This window comes from Oncorhynchus mykiss, chromosome 1 (genome assembly GCF_057628025.1).
Source record: "Oncorhynchus mykiss isolate SJ-2025 chromosome 1, ASM5762802v1, whole genome shotgun sequence".
NCBI lineage: Eukaryota > Metazoa > Chordata > Actinopteri > Salmoniformes > Salmonidae > Oncorhynchus > Oncorhynchus mykiss.
The window spans coordinates 8,155,274-8,178,295 of NC_143022.1; the positions used below are offsets into that span (position 1 = coordinate 8,155,274).

At 44.6% G+C, this 23,022-nt stretch overlaps 1 protein-coding gene across 3 annotated transcripts in view; it reads left to right on the forward strand.

Annotated features, from left to right (window-relative positions):
- The first annotated feature begins 181 nt into the window (after positions 1-181).
- The window catches only part of LOC110528839 (WD repeat-containing protein 47), a 42,534-nt gene continuing 19,693 nt past the window's right edge, over positions 182-23,022 (forward strand). Inside the window, exons 1-6 of one of the 3 annotated variants that reach the window (XM_090182873.1) lie at positions 182-659; positions 4,207-4,373; positions 7,767-7,850; positions 8,687-8,771; positions 9,169-9,477; positions 10,273-10,718. In XM_090182873.1, coding sequence (XP_090038999.1) covers positions 4,216-4,373; positions 7,767-7,850; positions 8,687-8,771; positions 9,169-9,477; positions 10,273-10,718 — 1,082 coding nt within the window. In that variant the 5' untranslated portion in view covers positions 182-659; positions 4,207-4,215. Of the gene's footprint in view, positions 908-4,175; positions 4,374-7,766; positions 7,851-8,686; positions 8,772-9,168; positions 9,478-10,272; positions 10,719-23,022 lie in introns of all 3 variants that reach the window. The other 2 variants (XM_090182878.1, XM_090182875.1) reach the window with 2 other exon arrangements.

The window sequence follows — 23,022 nt, forward strand, 5'->3', positions numbered from 1 at the left end:
TATAACTCCAAAATCAACCCTTATTTTACCCAATGGGACTTAAATATATATATATATATATATATACACACAATGGCTTTAGGTTATAAATGTACGATCAGAAAATCGATAAAATTGAGGCTTTATGATTAGGTCTATACGTACTTTCTTATGCAATTGTGCATTTTGTCAATCTTAAGAAATATTCGTTCCACAAACGGCACACCTTCCAATTGCCAAGGGATGTTATGCCCTTCCCTGCCATTGTCTTCCTCTATTCCACTGCATCTAACGGCTGGAACATGCTAGATTATGTCTGGGAAAGCAATTGCCAGGGATGTAAACAGTTGCAATGCCGTTATTAAGGGACTAAGTGACAATATATATGAATTGCGTGAGCTGGCTGTGATCGAGCTGAAAGTTGTTGAGCGGACCGCGGGATGCGCCGTCGTAGGTGTGAAACCGCAGCATATCTTCCGGTTGATTGGTGGCTTGCTGCTGTGCACTTGGCAACCGGAGGTTGTGTATAGGCTACTAGAAAACGGTGGGAAAGCGAGAGAAAAAACAAACAGATTTGTATAAAATATCCTTGCTAAAATACATTGTAAACGTGCTCATCTGCTGGCGAACCTGCGGATTACATTCGCAATTTATGTGCCGTTATTTGTAGGGATAAGCAGGTGAGAAGGTTGCATTTGTTTTTGGGTGGCGGCTGTTGGTGGTTGATAGTGTGTTTTATTCCTGCAGCTCAATCAATACATGCTTTGCTAACCGGCTCTATAAACGTGATGCATTCTATTATCTAGCAAGGTTATTTAGTAGGCTATCTGTCACTTGTTCCTGGTGCTAGCCTACTCGGCTATAATAATCATTGTACGTGCGCAGTGCTAATGTCTATGCCAGCGACAAGTCCGGTAGCACACATAAGGTAAGTTGTTTAGCTACTCAACCAGCCGTCATGTGTAGCCCACAGTAGATGTTTGCAATGCAAATGAATCAACAGACCGCTTTTGGCCGGTGACACTGATTTCAGATAATATGGTGTAAACATGGGAGGTAGAGAAAGGATGATGTACCCGTGTTTACAACGTGTACTCCGATGGTAGGCCTTTTAATAACTAGGTGTTGCAGAATGTAGTTCTCCTTACCACAGCATTGAATGTAGACCTGGTACTAGGCCATATCTTTTACAGTTTTTGGTTCATAATTTTGCATGCCCTTGACATCTTCATCTTTCCCCCTGACAATCCTCTTGAGTTTATTCACACACACACCTATGCTTGTTTTTCATCAATCACATTCTATTGGTAATACTGGTACCACGTTTCCCAAAGTGCAATTTAAAACACATCACAAAGGAAAGTACAAGTCAAGGCTTACTAACGAACGGTGGTAAGAAGCTCCCCCAAGATGTCTGTAGGTCTATTAGGAAGAAACCTTCTAAGAGGTAGGAAACTATTGTGCATGGTTACTAGGTCTAGCAAAAAGTTTTGCCCAATGACCTCTGAAAACCCGCCCACAAGGCCTTAAAACTTGCCCCAAAAAATGATTTTGAAACTGGGTGGTTCGAGCCCTGAATGCTGATTGGCTGATAGCTGTGGTATATCAGACCGTATACTACAGGTGTGACGTTTATTTTTACTGCTTTAATTACGTTGGTAATCCGTTTTTAAAAGCAATAAGGTACCTCGGAGTGTGTGGTATATGACCAATATACCACAGCTAAGGGCTGTATCCAGGCACTCAGCGTTGCGTTGTGCATAAGAACAGCCCTTAGCCGTGGTATAATGGCCATATACCACACCCACCTTGTGCCTTATTGCGTGAAATAAATCCAGTTTGCGCATGTGCATAACTATAGGTCAATCCGACAGCAGAGTTTGAGTGATAAAAGTTGGACAGAGGATCTTGAAATCTCTGAGCAAGAAACACTTGGACGAACTTCAATAAATTAATGTTTGGTGATTTTCGGGTAATTGTACCATTATTATGGGTATTATTATGTTAAGACTACGAAACAGTTATAAATGGATTATTTGCGAGATTTACTTGTTATTTCAATACGGATAGATTACGGACTAAAATCTGGGTTTATAATTGCAATTCAACTTTGCCATGGTTTGCTGAGCTAGATGCAGGAAGCCTATAGTCCCTGATAGGACATCTAATTTCAGGGAAAAGTCCACAATAAAACTGACATTAAAATATGGACAATGATACATTTGCGATAGATCTATAATCATAATTCATAACTTCCAATGTAATTAATTTAACATGGCCATGAATAATTGCATAATAACGCAAGGCTACAACAAAGTCAAACGGAGTTACAGGCTATTTATTCAATCCGTTTGCCAACAGATGCAAATGTAGCTTGTCTTTCGACACATTTTAATGTCATTTTCATTGTGGACTTTCCCCCCATAATGCAAGACCGCGAGGGAGTTCCATAACTTCCATTTTTTTAATTCCACTGGTGCAGCGCTCCAGACCCTAGAACTGAGCAAGAGTAAAACCCTTCGCTTGATACTGTTATCCGTTAGAGAAGTCGACATTAGAATGCAGTTTACTTTAAACCACCTTTTTGAGCTAATTTATCTAAAGAGCTCTAGTGCGCCTAAAGTCGTTTTCCAATGCTTTGTCGCCGTTTTTATCAGCTCTATTGCGTTACTATGTTTTATAGAAAAATGGTGTCTCCATAATGACCAATCCATACTGAACAAAAATATAAGTGCAACAATTTCAAAAGATTTTACTGAGTTACAGTTCATATAAGGAAATCAGTCAATTGAAATGAATTAATTAGGCCCTAATCTATGGATTTCATATGACTGGGATTACAGATATGCATCTGTTGATTACAGATACCTTTAAAAAAAAAAAGGGCCTCACAATGGGCCTCAGGATCTCGTCATGGTATCTCTGTGCATTCAAATTGCTATCAATTAAAATGCAATTGTGTCTGTGGCTTATGCCTGCCCCATTATAACCCCACCACAGCAATGGGGCAAAGCAAACCAGTAGCCCCGCACGATGCCATACACGTGGTCTGCGGTTGTGAGGCAGGTTGGCTGTACTGCCAAATTCTTTAAAACTACTTTGGAGGCGGCTTAGGGTAGAGAAATTAACATTCAATTCTCTGGTAACAGCTCTGGTCGAGCATGCCAATTTCACGTTCCTTCAAAACTTGAGACATCTGTGACATTGTGTGTGTGACAAAAAAACTACACATTTTAGAGTGTCCTTTTATTGTCCCCAGCGCAAGGTGCACCTGTGTAATGATCATGCTGTTTAATCAGGTTCTTGATATGCCACACCTGTCAGGTGGATGGATTATCTTGGCAATACAAAGGAGAAATGCTCACTAACCGTGATGTAAACAAATTTGTGGCTAACATTTGAGAGAAATAAGCTTTTTGTGCATATGGAACATTTCTGGGAACTTTTATTTCAACTCTAGAAACATGGGACCCAACACCTTTACATGCTGCATTTTTATATTTTTGTTCAGTGTACCTACAACTGATAAAAATGTGTCACATATTTGTCCTGCTCGGTCTCCCTGACTCAGCGGCCTCTTGCTGCAGCATCTCTAGACCAGTGCTCTCAACTCACACACACACACACACCCCTCCAGCCCTCCTCTTCGCCACCATTCACTCACTCCGTAACAGCCTGCTCACTGCCTGATAGTCAGCAGCAGCGGGTCACAGTTAAATATATACGTTTCTAAGAGAAATGCCACGGTGGCCGCAGTGCAGTTTAGAATTGGCCCAAAAACACAACACCCGCGACAATACATTTTCACCTGCGACATTGTTTTCAAGGTAGCCCTTGGCAACACTGGCTGGCAGAATGATTTATGTCGGAGCAGATGGTGTGAGGGAGGGGGCAGGTACAGCGCTATAATCATTTGTACACTGTAAATGAACTGTAAATTGACCTTAACTAACTAAGCCTAAAATATAAATTGTATTTAAATTAAAAAAATATTTAATACATTGAGACACGATCACGTGTATTTTTTCATGGGAATACATTGGAACAGCTGCCCTAAATTTAAAATGTTTTTCCTGACAGGTAGATAGTCTCATTACCTGTCCTGACAGATTGTCTCTCTCATTACCTGTCCTGACAGATTGTCTCTCTCTCCACCTGTCCTGACAGACTGTCTCTCTCATTACCTGTCCTGACAGATTGTCTCTCTCTCTCTACCGGTCCTGACAGACTGTCGCCATGACAGCGGAGGAGACCATTAACATCAAAGAGGTGGAGGTGATCAAGCTGATGCTGGACTTCCTCAACTCCAGGAAGCTTCACATCAGCATGCTGTCTCTGGAGAAGGAGAGCGGCGTCATTAATGGCCTTTACTCTGACGACATGCTCTTCCTCAGGTACTAGCATGGCTTTTAGTCTGCTACGATCTAGAAGAAAAAGAAACGCACACCTATTCAGACGAGGTGCTGGCTAGCGGAGTAGAACACCTATTAAGACGAGGTGCTGGCTAGCGGAGTAGAACACCTATTAAGACGAGGTGCTGGCTAGCGGAGTAGAACACCTATTTAGACGAGGTGCTGGCTAGCGGAGTAGAACACCTATTAAGACGAGGTGCTGGCTAGCGGAGTAGAACACCTATTAAGACGAGGTGCTGGCTAGCGGAGTAGAACACCTATTTAGACGAGGTGCTGGCTAGCGGAGTAGAACACCTGTTTAGACGAGGTGCTGGCTAGAGGAGTAGAAACTCGAAAATAAAAGAGAGCCGCACACTCTAGGAGCTCAGATGCAAAAATGTAATACCAACGTTTCGACAGCCAAGCTGTCTTCATCAGGGTATAATCACAAACACTGCGGGATGACTCGTTTATATAGTGTCAAAAGACACAGGTGTCTGTAATCATGGCCAAGAGTGGCCTAATATCATTGGTTAATTATCAAATATTAAAATGTCATACAAAGAACAGCATACAAACAACAAATGGATAGCATACGATCATAGATTCATTTAACTACACAAGTTTACAAACAATTACAATGGCAAAGTCACAATAATCACAAGAATGGCTTCAGGTCAAAGTCTACGTTGAGACCGAAGGGAGCAAAGAACAGCATTACATTTTTGCATCTGCTCCTAGAGTGTGCGGCTCTATTTTTTTGTCTGCTACAAACACGGCGTCAGTCTGTATGGGAATAACACCCAGCTAGGCATGCCTCCATCAGGAAGAAGACTCTTCAGAAAGACCACCCCGTTAGGACTCTTTTTAAAGCAGCGCTCTTCAATCCCTGTGTGCAGGTTTTTCCTCCAGCCCAGTTCTGATACACAGCGGTCTAAGGCACTGCATGTTAGTGCTAGAGGCGTCACTACAGACCCTTGTTCGATCCGGGGCTGTATCACAATTGGCCCAGCGCCATCCGGGTTAGGGGAGGGTCTGGCCGGTGGTAGGCTATCATTGTAAATAAGAATTTGTTCTTAACTGAAACTGCCTAGTTAAATAAAATAATAATAATAATCACGCTCCACGACTCTGTAAACAAGTCCATGTCCCAGACAATCTGTTTTGTAGATTCAGCTATCCAAAAATGAATGGAAAAGTTAAGCACCATATTATCTCCAGATTTGCAGTGCTTATCTTTTCTATAAATTTGAGGCTGAGGCATAGAGCTGAATCTACACGAACTGCTGGCATGGGATGTGGACTCATCTTGATATGAGACAACATTTTAAATACTGAAAACAGCATTTTTGAAATGAAATGTCCCTTTTTAAGTACACCGATAGTTTTGGCGTATGTGAGGTCCTGCGTTTCATTCCCGTTTTTTTTGCACAAATCTTATTTCATGCTGCACTGCACCTTGTACAGTACTCCGTGACCTTCACCAGAGACTCAATCTAAAGATCCCCCTCGGGACATTATTTAATTTAGCGTCAGTAAGTGGCTGATTACATAAACGTTTCACTATAATACGATTTTCAAAGTCGTTGTTTACCCCTCTTTGTTTTCCATCGGGCTTATCCAATCAGGATGCTCTGTTGCAGTACTACACACAAATACTAACCAATTAGGATGCTCTGTTGCAGTACTACACACAACTACTAACCAATTAGGATGCTCTGTTGCAGTACTACACACAAATACTAACCAATTAGGATGCTCTGTTGCAGTAGTACACACAAATACTAACCAATCAGGATGTTCTGTTGCAGTAGTACACACAAATACTAACAAATTAGGATGCTCTGTTGCAGTAGTACACACAAGTACTAACAAATTAGGATGCTCTGTTGCAGTAGTACACACAAATACTAACAAATTAGGATGCTCTGTTGCAGTAGTACACACAAATACTAACAAATTAGGATTCTCTGTTGCAGTAGTACACACAAATACTAACAAATTAAGATGCTCTGTTGCAGTAGTACACACAAATACTAACAAATTAGGATGCTCTGTTGCAGTAGTACACACAAGTACTAACAAATTAGGATGCTCTGTTGCAGTACTACACACAAATACTAACAAATTAGGATGCTCTGTTGCAGTAGTACACACAAGTACTAACAAATTAGGATGCTCTGTTGCAGTAGTACACACAAATACTAACAAATTAGGATGCTCTGTTGCAGTAGTACACACAAATACTAACAAATTAGGATGCTCTGTTGCAGTAGTACACACAAATACTAACAAATTAGGATGCTCTGTTGCAGTAGTACACACAAATACTAACAAATTAGGATGCTCTGTTGCAGTAGTACACACAAATACTAACAAATTAGGATGCTCTGTTGCAGTAGTACACACAAGTACTAACAAATTAGGATGCTCTGTTGCAGTAGTACACACAAGTACTAACAAATTAGGATGCTCTGTTGCAGTAGTACACACAAGTACTAACAAATTAGGATGCTCTGTTGCAGTAGTACACACAAATACTAACAAATTAGGATGCTCTGTTGCAGTAGTACACACAAATACTAACAAATTAGGATTCTCTGTTGCAGTAGTACACACAAATACTAACAAATTAAGATGCTCTGTTGCAGTAGTACACACAAATACTAACAAATTAGGATGCTCTGTTGCAGTAGTACACACAAGTACTAACAAATTAGGATGCTCTGTTGCAGTACTACACACAAATACTAACAAATTAGGATGCTCTGTTGCAGTAGTACACACAAGTACTAACAAATTAGGATGCTCTGTTGCAGTAGTACACACAAATACTAACAAATTAGGATGCTCTGTTGCAGTAGTACACACAAATACTAACAAATTAGGATGCTCTGTTGCAGTAGTACACACAAGTACTAACAAATTAGGATGCTCTGTTGCAGTAGTACACACAAATACTAACAAATTAGGATGCTCTGTTGCAGTAGTACACACAAGTACTAACAAATTAGGATGCTCTGTTGCAGTAGTACACACAAGTACTAACAAATTAGGATGCTCTGTTGCAGTACTACACACAAATACTAACAAATTAGGATGCTCTGTTGCAATACTACACAAAAATACTAACAGCATTCAAGGGGAACTGTACAGTTTTTCATAAAACCGCTGTAACTAACAACTCAGATCATGTTACTAGCCACCACTCTGCTACCAGAAGGTACAAGGTGAATGGATGAAGGTCAAACAGGGTCTTGTTGACTACACGGAAGAAAACAACCCAAAACGGAGTGAAATGATCTGAACTAAAAAAACATTTTTTTAAATCTGGTTTTTGTTTAATGGACAAGGTTAACTCTGTGCCCTGATAGCTATTCCCATGTTGTGCCACAGGCAGCTGATTCTAGATGGCCAATGGGAAGAGGTCCTACAATTCATTCAGCCTTTAGAAGGCATGGAAACGTTTGACAAAAAGAGGTGAGAGAACCTTTCTTTTTTTTTTTTATGCTTATTTGACCCAATGTCTTCCACCCAAATGTGAATCTTAACTCTTGCCAGACACACAGGTCACAGGTCAACTCTTGCCAGACACACAGATCTCAGGTCAACTCTTGCCAGACACACAGGTCACAGGTCACAGGTTAACTCTTGCCAGACACACAGGTCACAGGTCAACTCTTGCCAGACACACAGGTCACAGGTTAACTCTTGCCAGACACACAGGTCACAGGTCACAGGTCAACTCTTGCCAGACACACAGGTCACAGGTCAACTCTTGCCAGACACACAGGTCACAGGTCACAGGTCAACTCTTGCCAGACACACAGGTCACAGGTCAACTCTTGCCAGACACACAGGTCACAGGTCAACTCTTGTCGTGGTATTTTCCTCTTCTTACCAAATCATGAGAGCAAACCACACACAAGTCAGAGTTAGTTATCACAAAGTCCATCTTTAATTATATCAGCTCTATCACAACCCTGTAACTCTCAGATCAATTCAGTGTCCCTCACACATTTCAACTGAGATCCTTTATAGCAAAGACGCATAGTGAGACAGCATAGGCATAATTTATCGTTCAGCTTTGTCAGACACACAGGTCACAGGTTAACTCTTCAGAGATTTGATTAGCCAGTCAAGAGTGAGGTGTCGAGACCGAGAGGTGAAATTAGATGTTATCTTTGTACAGTCAACCCATTTAGTTTAATTACAGATGAAGAAATACAAATTTTAAATTTTGGCACTTCTTTAAAAAAAAAATGTTTTTACTGAATGTTCTAAATGTGTCTTGTGATCTTGCCTGGCTTGTCTAGGTTCCGCTACATCGTCCTGAAACAGACATTTCTGGAGGCCCTGTGTGTAAATAATGCCATGTCAGCTGCTGACGACCCTCAGAACGTGAGTGGGACAAGCCAGTCTATACCGCAAGCGTTGTGTGTACGACTCTATTCAAATAGACGTGCTGAGATACTGGCAGCAAAAGCCAACCGTCAGTTGAGCAGTGATCAACTGATAAGATGGCTTATGATTTGGGTCTCTGTTTTTATGCTTCGGGTGTAGCAAGCTAAAAACATCACCAAGGATGGAAAACGTGACTTTTCCAGTGGAATTTGGAAGTAAATTTCATGTTCAATGAAAAAATAAAATAATAAGCACTTCCTAATTGATGAATTACATTTCAGTGATCTTAAATTGGCTTAGAATTAGTGGGTTATACTATATCTATTTAGTACGACTTTACTCAGTAAACGCCATTGAATTAATCTCCACACCCTTTCCTTATGCTGCCCGACAGCTGGAGCTGTCCATGCAAGAGGCGGTCAGATGTCTCCACAGCCTGGAGGGGTTCTGTCCCTCTAAAGAGGACTACAGTAAACTCTGCCTGCTCCTCACGCTTCCCTGCCTCACCCAACATGCTGAGTTCAAGGACTGGAACCCCAGCACGGCCCGGGTGCACTGCTTCGAGGAGGCCTGCGCCATGGTGGCCGAGTTCATCCCTGCCGACAGGAAGCTGAGCGAGGCTGGGTTCAGGGCCAGCGGCAACCGCCTCTTCCAGCTGCTCATCAAAGGAGTGTTGTACGAGTGCTGTGTGGAGTTCTGTCAGGTCAGTGTTGGCCAATCAAATGTATTTATAAAGCCCTTTGTTTTTTACATCAGCAGTTGTCACAAAGTGCTTTACGTTAACCAGGACCCCAACGACCTAAAGAGAAGCAGGAGCACAGTGGCCAGTCAAAACTCCCTAGAAGGTAGTCACCTAGAGAGGAATCCAGACTCAGTAAATATGGCCAATGTGTTGGCTGGAGGTGAATGAGGCCAGTTTTCTAACCTTGTTTCAGAATGTCAAGTGCTTTGAGAAAAGGGTTGAAAATGTCCCTTTTGAAACACAACATTGTTCTCCATTTCTGAAACTCTACAGAGGTCCCAAGGATGAGGCACTCCACCACGTACACAATGGTAGGGAAGCTTCACAGTAGATCAGTCTACATTATTATGGGCGGCAGGGTAGCCTAGTGGTTAGAGCGTTGGACTAGTAACCGGAAGGTTGCAAGTTCAAATCCCCGAGCTGACAAGGTACAAATCTGTCGTTCTGCCCTTGAACACCCACTGTTCCTAGGCTGTCATTGAAAATAAGAATTTGTTCTTAACTGACTTGCCTGGTCAAATAAATAAAAAATTATTATGCTGATCTGAAAACACAGGATAGGTGAAGTTAATATAGAAATAGGACTAGCAGGAGTTGTCTCTTGCCTAGGCTGGTTTGGCTGGAGCCACCAAGTCTAAGTGGCTTTGATACCAGACCAGCAGCTCTGGAACAGTTTAAGTCTAGACCAGTTCAGATGGAGGGAAAGGAGACAAAAAGAGAGCCATTATTAAACGTATCTACACTGTTCTCTTCCAGAGCAAAGCCACGGGGGAGGAGATCACGGAGGACGAGGTGCTCTTGGGCGTGGACATGCTGTGTGGCAATGGCTGCGACGAACTCGACCTCTCCCTGCTTTCGTGGCTCCAGAACCTCTCGCCAGGCGCCTTCTCCTGCGCCTTTCAGCAGAAGACCCTGGCCATCCACGTGGATCGCCTGGTCAAGCCCACCAAGGCCGGCCACCCCGACCTGCTCACCCCCCTCATCAGCCGGCTTTCCCCCTGTCCCTCCTCGCCCCTGCAGAGGCCCCAGTCGGCAGACACCTACATGTCTCGGTCCCTGAACCCGGTGCTGGACGGGCTGTCCCATGGCCTGGCGGCCCAGGCCCAGAACAAGAGGGGCACGGAGGGCAGCGTGAGACCGGCGCTCAGCCAAAGCATGGTGGAGAATAACGTGCACCAGCTGGACGACGACTCGCCAGAAAGGTACAACATTAGGCCCTTCAGGGTTAATTTAAGGTTTATTGAAATGGGTAGGTACGGCATGACAATAGGCTTACTGTAAACAAGATACTGTTAGGAGAATTATGTTCTCAAGGTTCATAACCCAATTCAATTATACTACTCAGTCTGCGACCTAGAATGTGTAAGATACTGGTTGAATGAAACAGACGAGGCCCAACTAACATAGTCAAAAAGGTTTATTCACAAGAGCGCTGGTCTGTTGAACACAACCATTCATTTTATACTGGCTTCTCACGCACAGTCACACTAACATACGCACGCACATGCACACTAACATACGCACGCACATTCACACTAACATACGCATTCACACTAACATACGCATTCACACTAACATACGCATTCACACTAACATACGCATTCACACTAACATACGCATTCACATTCACACTAACATACGCATTCACACTAACATACGCATTCACATTCACACTAACATTAGCACACAATGTCCTGCTACCCAGCCGACAGAGATTGGGGGAATCCGTGAGACATCCTCCCTCAAGATAGGGAGACCCTGGGAAGTACTCTCAGTGGCCCCAGCCAAGGAGACGGAGACCCTGGGAAGTACTCTGTGGCCCCAGCCAAGGTCGGCACCGAATCTTGCTCAGTCTGTTTTTAAGATGCTGTTATAGACATATTGTACAGACTATGGTTATACATAATTCTAATCAATTTCATACGATTATATGGCTTCAGGGTGGAATATTCTAGTCATTCATATAAATTCCATCAACAGATACACTCCTTACCACCTTTCCTCAGCCCTGAACCTTTCCTCAGCCCTGAACCTTTCCTCAACCCTGAACCTTTCCTCAGCCCTGAACCTTTCCTCAGCCCTGAACCGTTCCTCAGCCCTGAACACGTGGAACACATGTTTATTCCGTTCTAGATCCACAAGGAACACATGTTTATTCTGTTCTAGATCCACGTGGAACACATGTTTATTCCGTTCTAGATCCACGTGGAACACATGTTTATTCCGTTCTAGAGCCACGTGGAACACATGTTTATTCCGTTCTAGAGCCACGTGGAACACATGTTTATTCTGTTCTAGATCCACGTGGAACACATGTTTATTCCGTTCTAGAGCCACGTGGAACACATGTTTATTCCGTTCTAGATCCACGTGGAACACATGTTTATTCCGTTCTAGAGCCACGAGGAACACATGTTTATTCTGTTCTAGATCCACGTGGAACACATGTTTATTCCGTTCTAGATCCACGTGGAACACATGTTTATTCTGTTCTAGATCCACGTGGAACACATGTTTATTCCGTTCTAGAGCCACGTGGAACACATGTTTATTCCGTTCTAGATCCACGGGGAACACATGTTTATTCCGTTCTAGATCCACGGGGAACACATGTTTATTCCGTTCTAGAGCCACGCGGAACACATGTTTATTCCGTTCTAGAGCCACGTGGAACACATGTTTATTCCGTTCTAGATCCACGGGGAACACATGTTTATTCCATTCTAGAGCCACGCGGAACACATGTTTATTCCGTTCTAGAGCCACGCGGAACACATGTTTATTCCGTTCTAGAGCCACGCGGAACACATGTTTATTCCGTTCTAGAGCCACGTGGAACACATGTTTATTCCGATCTAGAGCCACGTGGAACACATGTTTATTCCGTTCTAGAGCCACGTGGAACACATGTTTATTCCGTTCTAGAGCCACGTGGAACACATGTTTATTCTGTTCTAGATCCACGTGGAACACATGTTTATTCCGTTCTAGATCCACGTGGAACACATGTTTTTTCCGTTCTAGATCCACGTGGAACACATGTTTATTCCGTTCTAGAGCCACGCGGAACACATGTTTATTCCGTTCTAGATCCACGCGGAACACATGTTTATTCCGTTCTAGAGCCACGCGGAACACATGTTTATTCCGTTCTAGAGCCACGCGGAACACATGTTTATTCCGTTCTAGAGCCACGCGGAACACATGTTTATTCCGTTCTAGAGCCACGTGGAACACATGTTTATTCCGTTCTAGATCCACGTGGAACACATGTTTATTCCGTTCTAGAGCCACGTGGAACACATGTTTATTCCGTTCTAGAGCCACGTGGAACACATGTTTATTCCGTTCTAGAGCCACGTGGAACACATGTTTATTCCGTTCTAGAGCCACGTGGAACACATGTTTATTCCGTTCTAGATCCACGTGGAACACATGTTTATTCCGTTCTAGAGCCACGTGGAACACATGTTTATTCTGTTCTAGATCCACGTGGAACACATGTTTATTCCGTTCTAGAGCCACGTGGAACACATGTTTATTCCGTTCTAGAGCCACGTGGAACACATGTTTATTCTGTTCTAGATCCACGTGGAACACATGTTTATTCCGTTCTAGATCCACGTTTAACACATGTTTATTCCGTTCTAGATCCACGTGGAACACATGTTTATTCCGTTCTAGATCCACGTGGAGACATGTTTATTCTGTTCTAGAGCCACGTGGAGACATTAAGCATCGCTGTTAAATCTTTTTTAAAGTATATATATTTGTTACATTTTATTTAACTAGGCAAGAGAGTTAAGAACAAAATTCTTAGATACAGTGACGGCCAAACCCTCCCCTAACCCCGGACGACGCTGGGCCAATTGTGCGCCGCCCTATGGGACTCCCGATCACGGCCCGATAGTGATACAGCCCTGGATCGAACCAGGGTCTGTAGTGACGCTTCTATCACTTTATACTTTATATTTAGTGCTGTTCGGGAGCATGTGGTGATTAACCGCCCAAAAGGGACTACAGACCTTTACCCTTGGCCATTGAACCAAATAGTGGATCTCTGCATATGGCACTGTATTATATTTAGCCTTAACACGATTACTAATAATACTGTTGACAATGCTTTATCATACATTATAGCTTTGCTGCACTGTCCTGAGAGGTCCACCACTCTGCTCTTACAAAGAGCCCGTCGGGGCTGCTGGGTATAGAGATGGAAACATACTAGTGGCCACAATCAGTATCCTGACACCTATTGGAAAATGTGACTATTTCTGTTTGTCATTTATATCTGGTAAGATAGCTAGTTTTTAAATATCGATTCCATGATGATTCCATTTGATTAAAGACTGACCACATAGTAGTGAATGTTGTTTTTGCAGTTGTAGGTATTAATAGAGGCTGTATCAGCATTAAGGTCTTTCTATATTGTTGTGATGTAAGCTGAGCCATGAGTTTACAAGCTTGATCAGTCCTCTAGGGAGTCCGTTTGGCATCGTATCACGTACGTTTGGCATCGTGTCACGTGCGTTTGGCATCGTGTCACGTACGTCTGGCATCGTGGCACGTACGTCTGGCATCGTGTCACGTACGTCTGGGATCGTGTCACGTACGTTTGGGATCGCGTCTCGTGCGTCTGGCATCGTGTCACGCGTCACGTACGTCTGGCATCGCGTCACGTGCGTCTGGCATCGTGTCACGCGTCTCGTGCGTCTGGCATCGCGTCTCGTGCGTCTGGCATCGCGTCTCGTGCGTCTGGCATCGCGTCTCGTGCGTCTGGCATCGCGTCTCTAAAGGCCACTGTGAAATGAAGTACGAAAACATTAGTTGAAAGAAAATCAGATGTGCAAATCGACCATTAGGGTTCTACCTACCCTAACCCTAACCCAACCTACCCTAACCCTAACCCAACCTACCCTAACCCAACCTACCCTAACCCTAACCCAACCTACCCTAACCCAACCTACCCTAACCCAACCCAACCTACCCTAACCCAACCTACACTAACCCTAACCCAACCTACACTAACCCTAACCCAACCTACCCTAACCCAACCTACACTGACCCTAACCCAACCTACACTAACCCTAACCCAACCTACACTAACCCTAACCCAACCTACACTAACCCTAACCCAACCTACCCTAACCCAACCTACACTGACCCTAACCCAACCTACACTAACCCTAACCCAACCTACACTAACCCTAACCCAACCTACACTAACCCTAACCCAACCTACACTAACCCTAACCCAACCTACACTAACCCTAACCCAACCTACACTAACCCTAACCCAACCTACACTAACCCTAACCCAACCTACACTAACCCTAACCCAACCTACCCTAACCCAACCTACACTAACCCTAACCCAACCTACACTAACCCTAACCCAACCTACACTAACCCTAACCCAACCTACACTAACCCTAACCCAACCTACACTAACCCAACCTACACTAACCCTAACCCAACCTACACTAACCCTAACCCAACCTACACTAACCCTAACCCAACCTACACTAACCCTAACCCAACCTACACTAACCCTAACCCAACCTACACTAACCCTAACCCAACCTACACTAACCCTAACCCAACCTACACTAACCCTAACCCAACCTACACTAACCCTAACCCAACCTACACTAACCCTAACCCAACCTACACTAACCCTAACCCAACCTACACTAACCCTAACCCAACCTACACTAACCCTAACCCAACCTACACTAACCCTAACCCTACCTACACTAACCCTAACCCAACCTACACTAACCCTACCTACACTAACCCTAACCCAACCTACACTAACCCTAACCCAACCTACACTAACCCTAACCCAACCTACACTAACCCAACCTACACTAACCCTAACCCAACCTACACTAACCCTAACCCAACCTACACTAACCCTAACCCAACCTACACTAACCCTAACCCAACCTACACTAACCCTAACCCAACCTACACTAACCCTAACCCAACCTACACTAACCCTAACCCAACCTACACTAACCCTAACCCAACCTACACTAACCCAACCTACACTAACCCAACCTACACTAACCCTAACCCAACCTACACTAACCCTAACCCAACCTACACTAACCCTAACCCAACCTACACTAACCCTAACCCAACCTACACTAACCCTAACCCAACCTACACTAACCCTAACCCAACCTACACTAACCCTAACCCAACCTACACTAACCCTAACCCAACCTACACTAACCCTAACCCAACCTACCCTAACCCTAACCCAACCTACACTAACCCTAACCCAACCTACACTAACCCTAACCCAACCTACACTAACCCTAACCCAACCTACACTAACCCTAACCCAACCTACACTAACCCTAACCCAACCTACACTAACCCTAACCCAACCTACACTAACCCTAACCCAACCTACACTAACCCTAACCCTAACCCTAACCCTAACCCTACCTACACTAACCCTAACCCAACCTACCCTAACCCTAACCCAACCTACACTAACCCTAACCCAACCTACACTAACCCTAACCCAACCTACACTAACCCTACCTACACTAACCCTAACCCAACCTACACTAACCCTAACCCAACCTACACTAACCCTAACCCAACCTACACTAACCCTAACCCAACCTACCCTAACCCAACCTACACTAACCCTAACCCAACCTACACTAACCCTAACCCAACCTACACTAACCCTAACCCAACCTACACTAACCCTAACCCAACCTACACTAACCCTAACCCAACCTACACTAACCCTAACCCAACCTACACTAACCCTAACCCTACCTACACTAACCCTAACCCAACCTACACTAACCCAACCTACACTAACCCTAACCCAACCTACACTAACCCTAACCCAACCTACACTAACCCTAACCCAACCTACACTAACCCTAACCCTACCTACACTAACCCTAACCCAACCTACACTAACCCAACCTACACTAACCCTAACCCAACCTACACTAACCCTAACCCAACCTACACTAACCCTAACCCTACCTACACTAACCCTAACCCAACCTACACTAACCCAACCTACACTAACCCTAACCCAACCTACACTAACCCTAACCCTACCTACACTAACCCTAACCCAACCTACACTAACCCTAACCCTACCTACACTAACCCTAACCCTACCTACACTAACCCTAACCCAACCTACACTAACCCAACCTACACTAACCCTAACCCAACCTACACTAACCCTAACCCTACCTACACTAACCCTAACCCAACCTACACTAACCCTAACCCTACCTACACTAACCCTAACCCAACCTACACTAACCCAACCTACACTAACCCTAACCCAACCTACACTAACCCTAACCCTACCTACACTAACCCTAACCCAACCTACACTAACCCTAACCCTACCTACACTAACCCTAACCCAACCTACACTAACCCAACCTACACTAACCCTAACCCAACCTACACTAACCCTAACCCAACCTACACTAACCCTAACCCAACCTACACTAACCCTAACCCAACCTACACTAACCCTAACCCAACCTACACTAACACTAACCCAACCTACACTAACCCTAACCCAACCTACACTAACCCTAACCCAACCTACACTAACCCTAACCCAACCTACACTAACCCTAACCCTACCTACACTAACCCTAACCCAACCTACACTAACCCAACCTACACTAACCCAACCTACACTAACCCTAACCCAACCTACACTAACCCTAACCCAACCTACACTAACCCTAACCCAACCTACACTAACCCTAACCCAACCTACACTAACCCTAACCCAACCTACACTAACCCAACCTACACTAACCCTAACCCAACCTACACTAACCCTAACCCAACCTACACTAACCCTAACCCAACCTACACTAACCCTAACCCAACCTACACTAACCCTAACCCAACCTACACTAACCCTAACCCAACCTACACTAACCCTAACCCAACCTACACTAACCCTAACCCAACCTACACTAACCCTAACCCAACCTACACTAACCCTAACCCAACCTACACTAACCCTAACCCAACCTACACTAACCCTAACCCAACCTACACTAACCCTAACCCAACCTACACTAACCCTAACCCAACCTACACTAACCCTAACCCAACCTACACTAACCCTAACCCTACCTACACTAACCCTAACCCAACCTACACTAACCCTAACCCAACCTACACTAACCCTAACCCAACCTACACTAACCCTAACCCAACCTACACTAACCCAACCTACACTAACCCTAACCCAACCTACACTAACCCTAACCCAACCTACACTAACCCTAACCCAACCTACACTAACCCTAACCCTACCTACACTAACCCTAACCCAACCTACACTAACCCTAACCCTACCTACACTAACCCTAACCCAACCTACACTAACCCTAACCCAACCTACACTAACCCTAACCCAACCTACACTAACCCTAACCCAACCTACACTAACCCTAACCCTACCTACCTACACTAACCCTAACCCAACCTACACTAACCCTAACCCAACCTACACTAACCCTAACCCAACCTACACTAACCCTAACCCAACCTACACTAACCCTAACCCAACCTACACTAACCCTAACCCAACCTACACTAACCCTAACCCAACCTACACTAACCCTAACCCAACCTACACTAACCCTAACCCAACCTACACTAACCCTAACCCAACCTACACTAACCCTAACCCAACCTACACTAACCCTAACCCAACCTACACTAACCCTAACCCAACCTACACTAACCCTAACCCAACCTACACTAACCCTAACCCTACCTACACTAACCCTAACCCAACCTACACTAACCCTAACCCAACCTACACTAACCCTAACCCAACCTACACTAACCCTAACCCTACCTACACTAACCCTACCTACCCTAACCCTAACCCTACCTAACCCTAACCCTACCTACCCTAACCCTAACCCAACCTACCCTAACCCTAACCCAACCTACCCTAACCCAACCTACACTAACCCTAACCCAACCTACACTAACCCTAACCCAACCTACACTAACCCTAACCCAACCTACCCTAACCCAACCTACACTAACCCTAACCCAACCTACACTAACCCTAACCCAACCTACACTAACCCTAACCCAACCTACACTAACCCTAACCCAACCTACACTAACCCTAACCCAACCTACACTAACCCTAACCCAACCTACACTAACCCTAACCCAACCTACACTAACCCTAACCCAACCTACACTAACCCTAACCCTACCTACCCTAACCCTAACCCTACCTACCCTAACCCTAACCCTACCTACCCTAACCCTAACCCTACCTACCCTAACCCTAACCCAACCTACCCTAACCCAACCTACACTAACCCTAACCCAACCTACACTAACCCTAACCCAACCTACACTAACCCTAACCCAACCTACCCTAACCCTAACCCAACCTACCCTAACCCTAACCCAACCTACACTAACCCTAACCCAACCTACACTAACCCTAACCCAACCTACACTAACCCTAACCCAACCTACACTAACCCTAACCCAACCTACACTAACCCTAACCCAACCTACCCTAACCCAACCTACACTAACCCTAACCCAACCTACACTAACCCTAACCCAACCTACACTAACCCTAACCCAACCTACCCTAACCCTAACCCAACCTACACTAACCCTAACCCAACCTACACTAACCCTAACCCAACCTACACTAACCCTAACCCAACCTACACTAACCCTAACCCAACCTACACTAACCCTAACCCAACCTACACTAACCCTAACCCAACCTACACTAACCCTAACCCAACCTACACTAACCCTAACCCAACCTACACTAACCCTAACCCAACCTACACTAACCCTAACCCAACCTACACTAACCCTAACCCTACCTACACTAACCCTAACCCAACCTACACTAACCCTAACCCAACCTACACTAACCCTAACCCAACCTACACTAACCCTAACCCAACCTACACTAACCCTAACCCAACCTACCCTAACCCTAACCCAACCTACACTAACCCTAACCCAACCTACACTAACCCTAACCCAACCTACACTAACCCTAACCCAACCTACACTAACCCTAACCCAACCTACACTAACCCTAACCCAACCTACACTAACCCTAACCCAACCTACACTAACCCTAACCCAACCTACACTAACCCTAACCCAACCTACACTAACCCTAACCCAACCTACACTAACCCTAACCCAACCTACACTAACCCTAACCCAACCTACACTAACCCTAACCCAACCTACACTAACCCTAACCCAACCTACACTAACCCAACCTACACTAACCCTAACCCAACCTACACTAACCCTAACCCAACCTACACTAACCCTAACCCAACCTACACTAACCCTAACCCAACCTACACTAACCCTAACCCTACCTACACTTGTGTAGATCTGAAAGGAATGAATAGATAGGCATTTTCCTAAACGCTCTGTTGTATATGCGGCCTGTACCGGTCGACTGTTCTGTAGCCAAACGATGATGATGATGATGATGATGCTGGTGGTCTAAATGCAATATGGTACTAGGCCTCCCTAGGGTGTAGGAGCTGGTTTGGGATTGGTTGAAAGTGTGCTTGTTTTGCAGTGTATGCCATTTTTGGAGAGGACACTGTAAACCTGTTCCTGCCAAGCCTATAGTCATTTTTGGAGAGGACACTGTAAACCTGTTCCTGCCAAGCCTATAGTCATTTTTGGAGAGGACACTGTAAACCTGTTCCTGCCAAGCCTATAGTCATTTTTGGAGAGGACACTGTAAACCTGTTCCTGCCAAGCCTATAGTCATTTTTGGAGAGGACACTGTAATCCTGTTCCTGCCAAGCCTATAGTCATTTTTGGTGAGGACACTGTAAACCTGTTCCTGCCAAGCCTATAGTCATTTTTGGAGAGGACACTGTAAACCTGTTCCTGCCAAGCCTATAGTCATTTTTGGAGAGGACACTGTAAACCTGTTCCTGCCAAGCCTATAGTCATTTTTGGAGAGGACACTGTAAACCTGTTCCTGCCAAGCCTATAGTCATTTTTGGAGAGGACACTGTAAACCTGTTCCTGCCAAGCCTATAGTCATTTTTGGAGAGGACACTGTAAACCTGTTCCTGCCAAGCCTATAGTCATTTTTGGAGAGGACACTGTAAACCTGTTCCTGCCAAGCCTATAGTCATTTTTGGAGAGGACACTGTAAACCTGTTCCTGCCAAGCCTATAGTCATTTTTGGAGAGGACACTGTAAACCTGTTCCTGCCAAGCCTATAGTCATGTTTGGAGAGGACACTGTAAACCTGTTCCTGCCAAGCCTATAGTCATTTTTGGAGAGGACACTGTAAACCTGTTCCTGCCAAGCCTATAGTCATTTTTGGAGAGGACACTGTAAACCTGTTCCTGCCAAGCCTATAGTCATTTTTGGAGAGGACACTGTAAACCTGTTCCTGCCAAGCCTATAGTCATTTTTGGAGAGGACACTGTAAACCTGTTCCTGCCAAGCCTATAGTCATTTTTGGAGAGGACACTGTAAACCTGTTCCTGCCAAGCCTATAGTCATTTTTGGAGAGGACACTGTAAACCTGTTCCTGCCAAGCCTATAGTCATTTTTGGAGAGGACACTGTAAACCTGTTCCTGCCAAGCCTATAGTCATTTTTGGAGAGGACACTGTAAACCTGTTCCTGCCAAGCCTATAGTCATTTTTGGAGAGGACACTGTAAACCTGTTCCTGCCAAGCCTATAGTCATTTTTGGAGAGGACACTGTAAACCTGTTCCTGCCAAGCCTATAGTCATTTTTGGTGAGGACACTGTAAACCTGTTCCTGCCAAGCCTATAGTCATTTTTGGAGAGGACACTGTAAACCTGTTCCTGCCAAGCCTATAGTCATTTTTGGAGAGGACACTGTAAACCTGTTCCTGCCAAGCCTATAGTCATTTTTGGAGAGGACACTGTAAACCTGTTCCTGCCAAGCCTATAGTCATTTTTGGAGAGGACACTGTAAACCTGTTCCTGCCAAGCCTATAGTCATTTTTGGAGAGGACACTGTAAACCTGTTCCTGCCAAGCCTATAGTCATTTTTGGAGAGGACACTGTAAACCTGTTCCTGCCAAGCCTATAGTCATTTTTGGAGAGGACACTGTAAACCTGTTCCTGCCAAGCCTATAGTAATTTTTGGAGAGGACACTGTAAACCTGTTCCTGCCAAGCCTATAGTCATTTTTGGAGAGGACACTGTAAACCTGTTCCTGCCAAGCCTATAGTCATTTTTGGAGAGGACACTGTAAACCTGTTCCTGCCAAGCCTATAGTCATTTTTGGAGAGGACACTGTAAACCTGTTCCTGCCAAGCCTATAGTCATTTTTGGAGAGGACACTGTAAACCTGTTCCTGCCAAGCCTATAGTCATTTTTGGAGAGGACACTGTAAACCTGTTCCTGCCAAGCCTATAGTCATTTTTGGAGAGGACACTGTAAACCTGTTCCTGCCAAGCCTATAGTCATTTTTGGAGAGGACACTGTAAACCTGTTCCTGCCAAGCCTATAGTCATTTTTGGAGAGGACACTGTAAACCTGTTCCTGCCAAGCCTATAGTCATTTTTGGAGAGGACACTGTAAACCTGTTCCTGCCAAGCCTATAGTCATTTTTGGAGAGGACACTGTAAACCTGTTCCTGCCAAGCCTATAGTCATTTTTGGAGAGGACACTGTAAACCTGTTCCTGCCAAGCCTATAGTCATTTTTGGAGAGGACACTGTAAACCTGTTCCTGCCAAGCCTATAGTCATTTTTGGAGAGGACACTGTAAACCTGTTCCTGCCAAGCCTATAGTCATTTTTGGAGAGGACACTGTAAACCTGTTCCTGCCAAGCCTATAGTCATTTTTGGAGAGGACACTGTAAACCTGTTCCTGCCAAGCCTATAGTCATTTTTGGAGAGGACACTGTAAACCTGTTCCTGCCAAGCCTATAGTCATTTTTGGAGAGGACACTGTAAACCTGTTCCTGCCAAGCCTATAGTCATTTTTGGAGAGGACACTGTAAACCTGTTCCTGCCAAGCCTATAGTCATTTTTGGAGAGGACACTGTAAACCTGTTCCTGCCAAGCCTATAGTCATTTTTGGAGAGGACACTGTAAACCTGTTCCTGCCAAGCCTATAGTCATTTTTGGAGAGGACACTGTAAACCTGTTCCTGCCAAGCCTATAGTCATTTTTGGAGAGGACACTGTAAACCTGTTCCTGCCAAGCCTATAGTCATTTTTGGAGAGGACACTGTAAACCTGTTCCTGCCAAGCCTATAGTCATTTTTGGAGAGGACACTGTAAACCTGTTCCTGCCAAGCCTATAGTCATTTTTGGAGAGGACACTGTAATCCTGTTCCTGCCAAGCCTATAGTCATTTTTGGTGAGGACACTGTAAACCTGTTCCTGCCAAGCCTATAGTCATTTTTGGAGAGGACACTGTAAACCTGTTCCTGCCAAGCCTATAG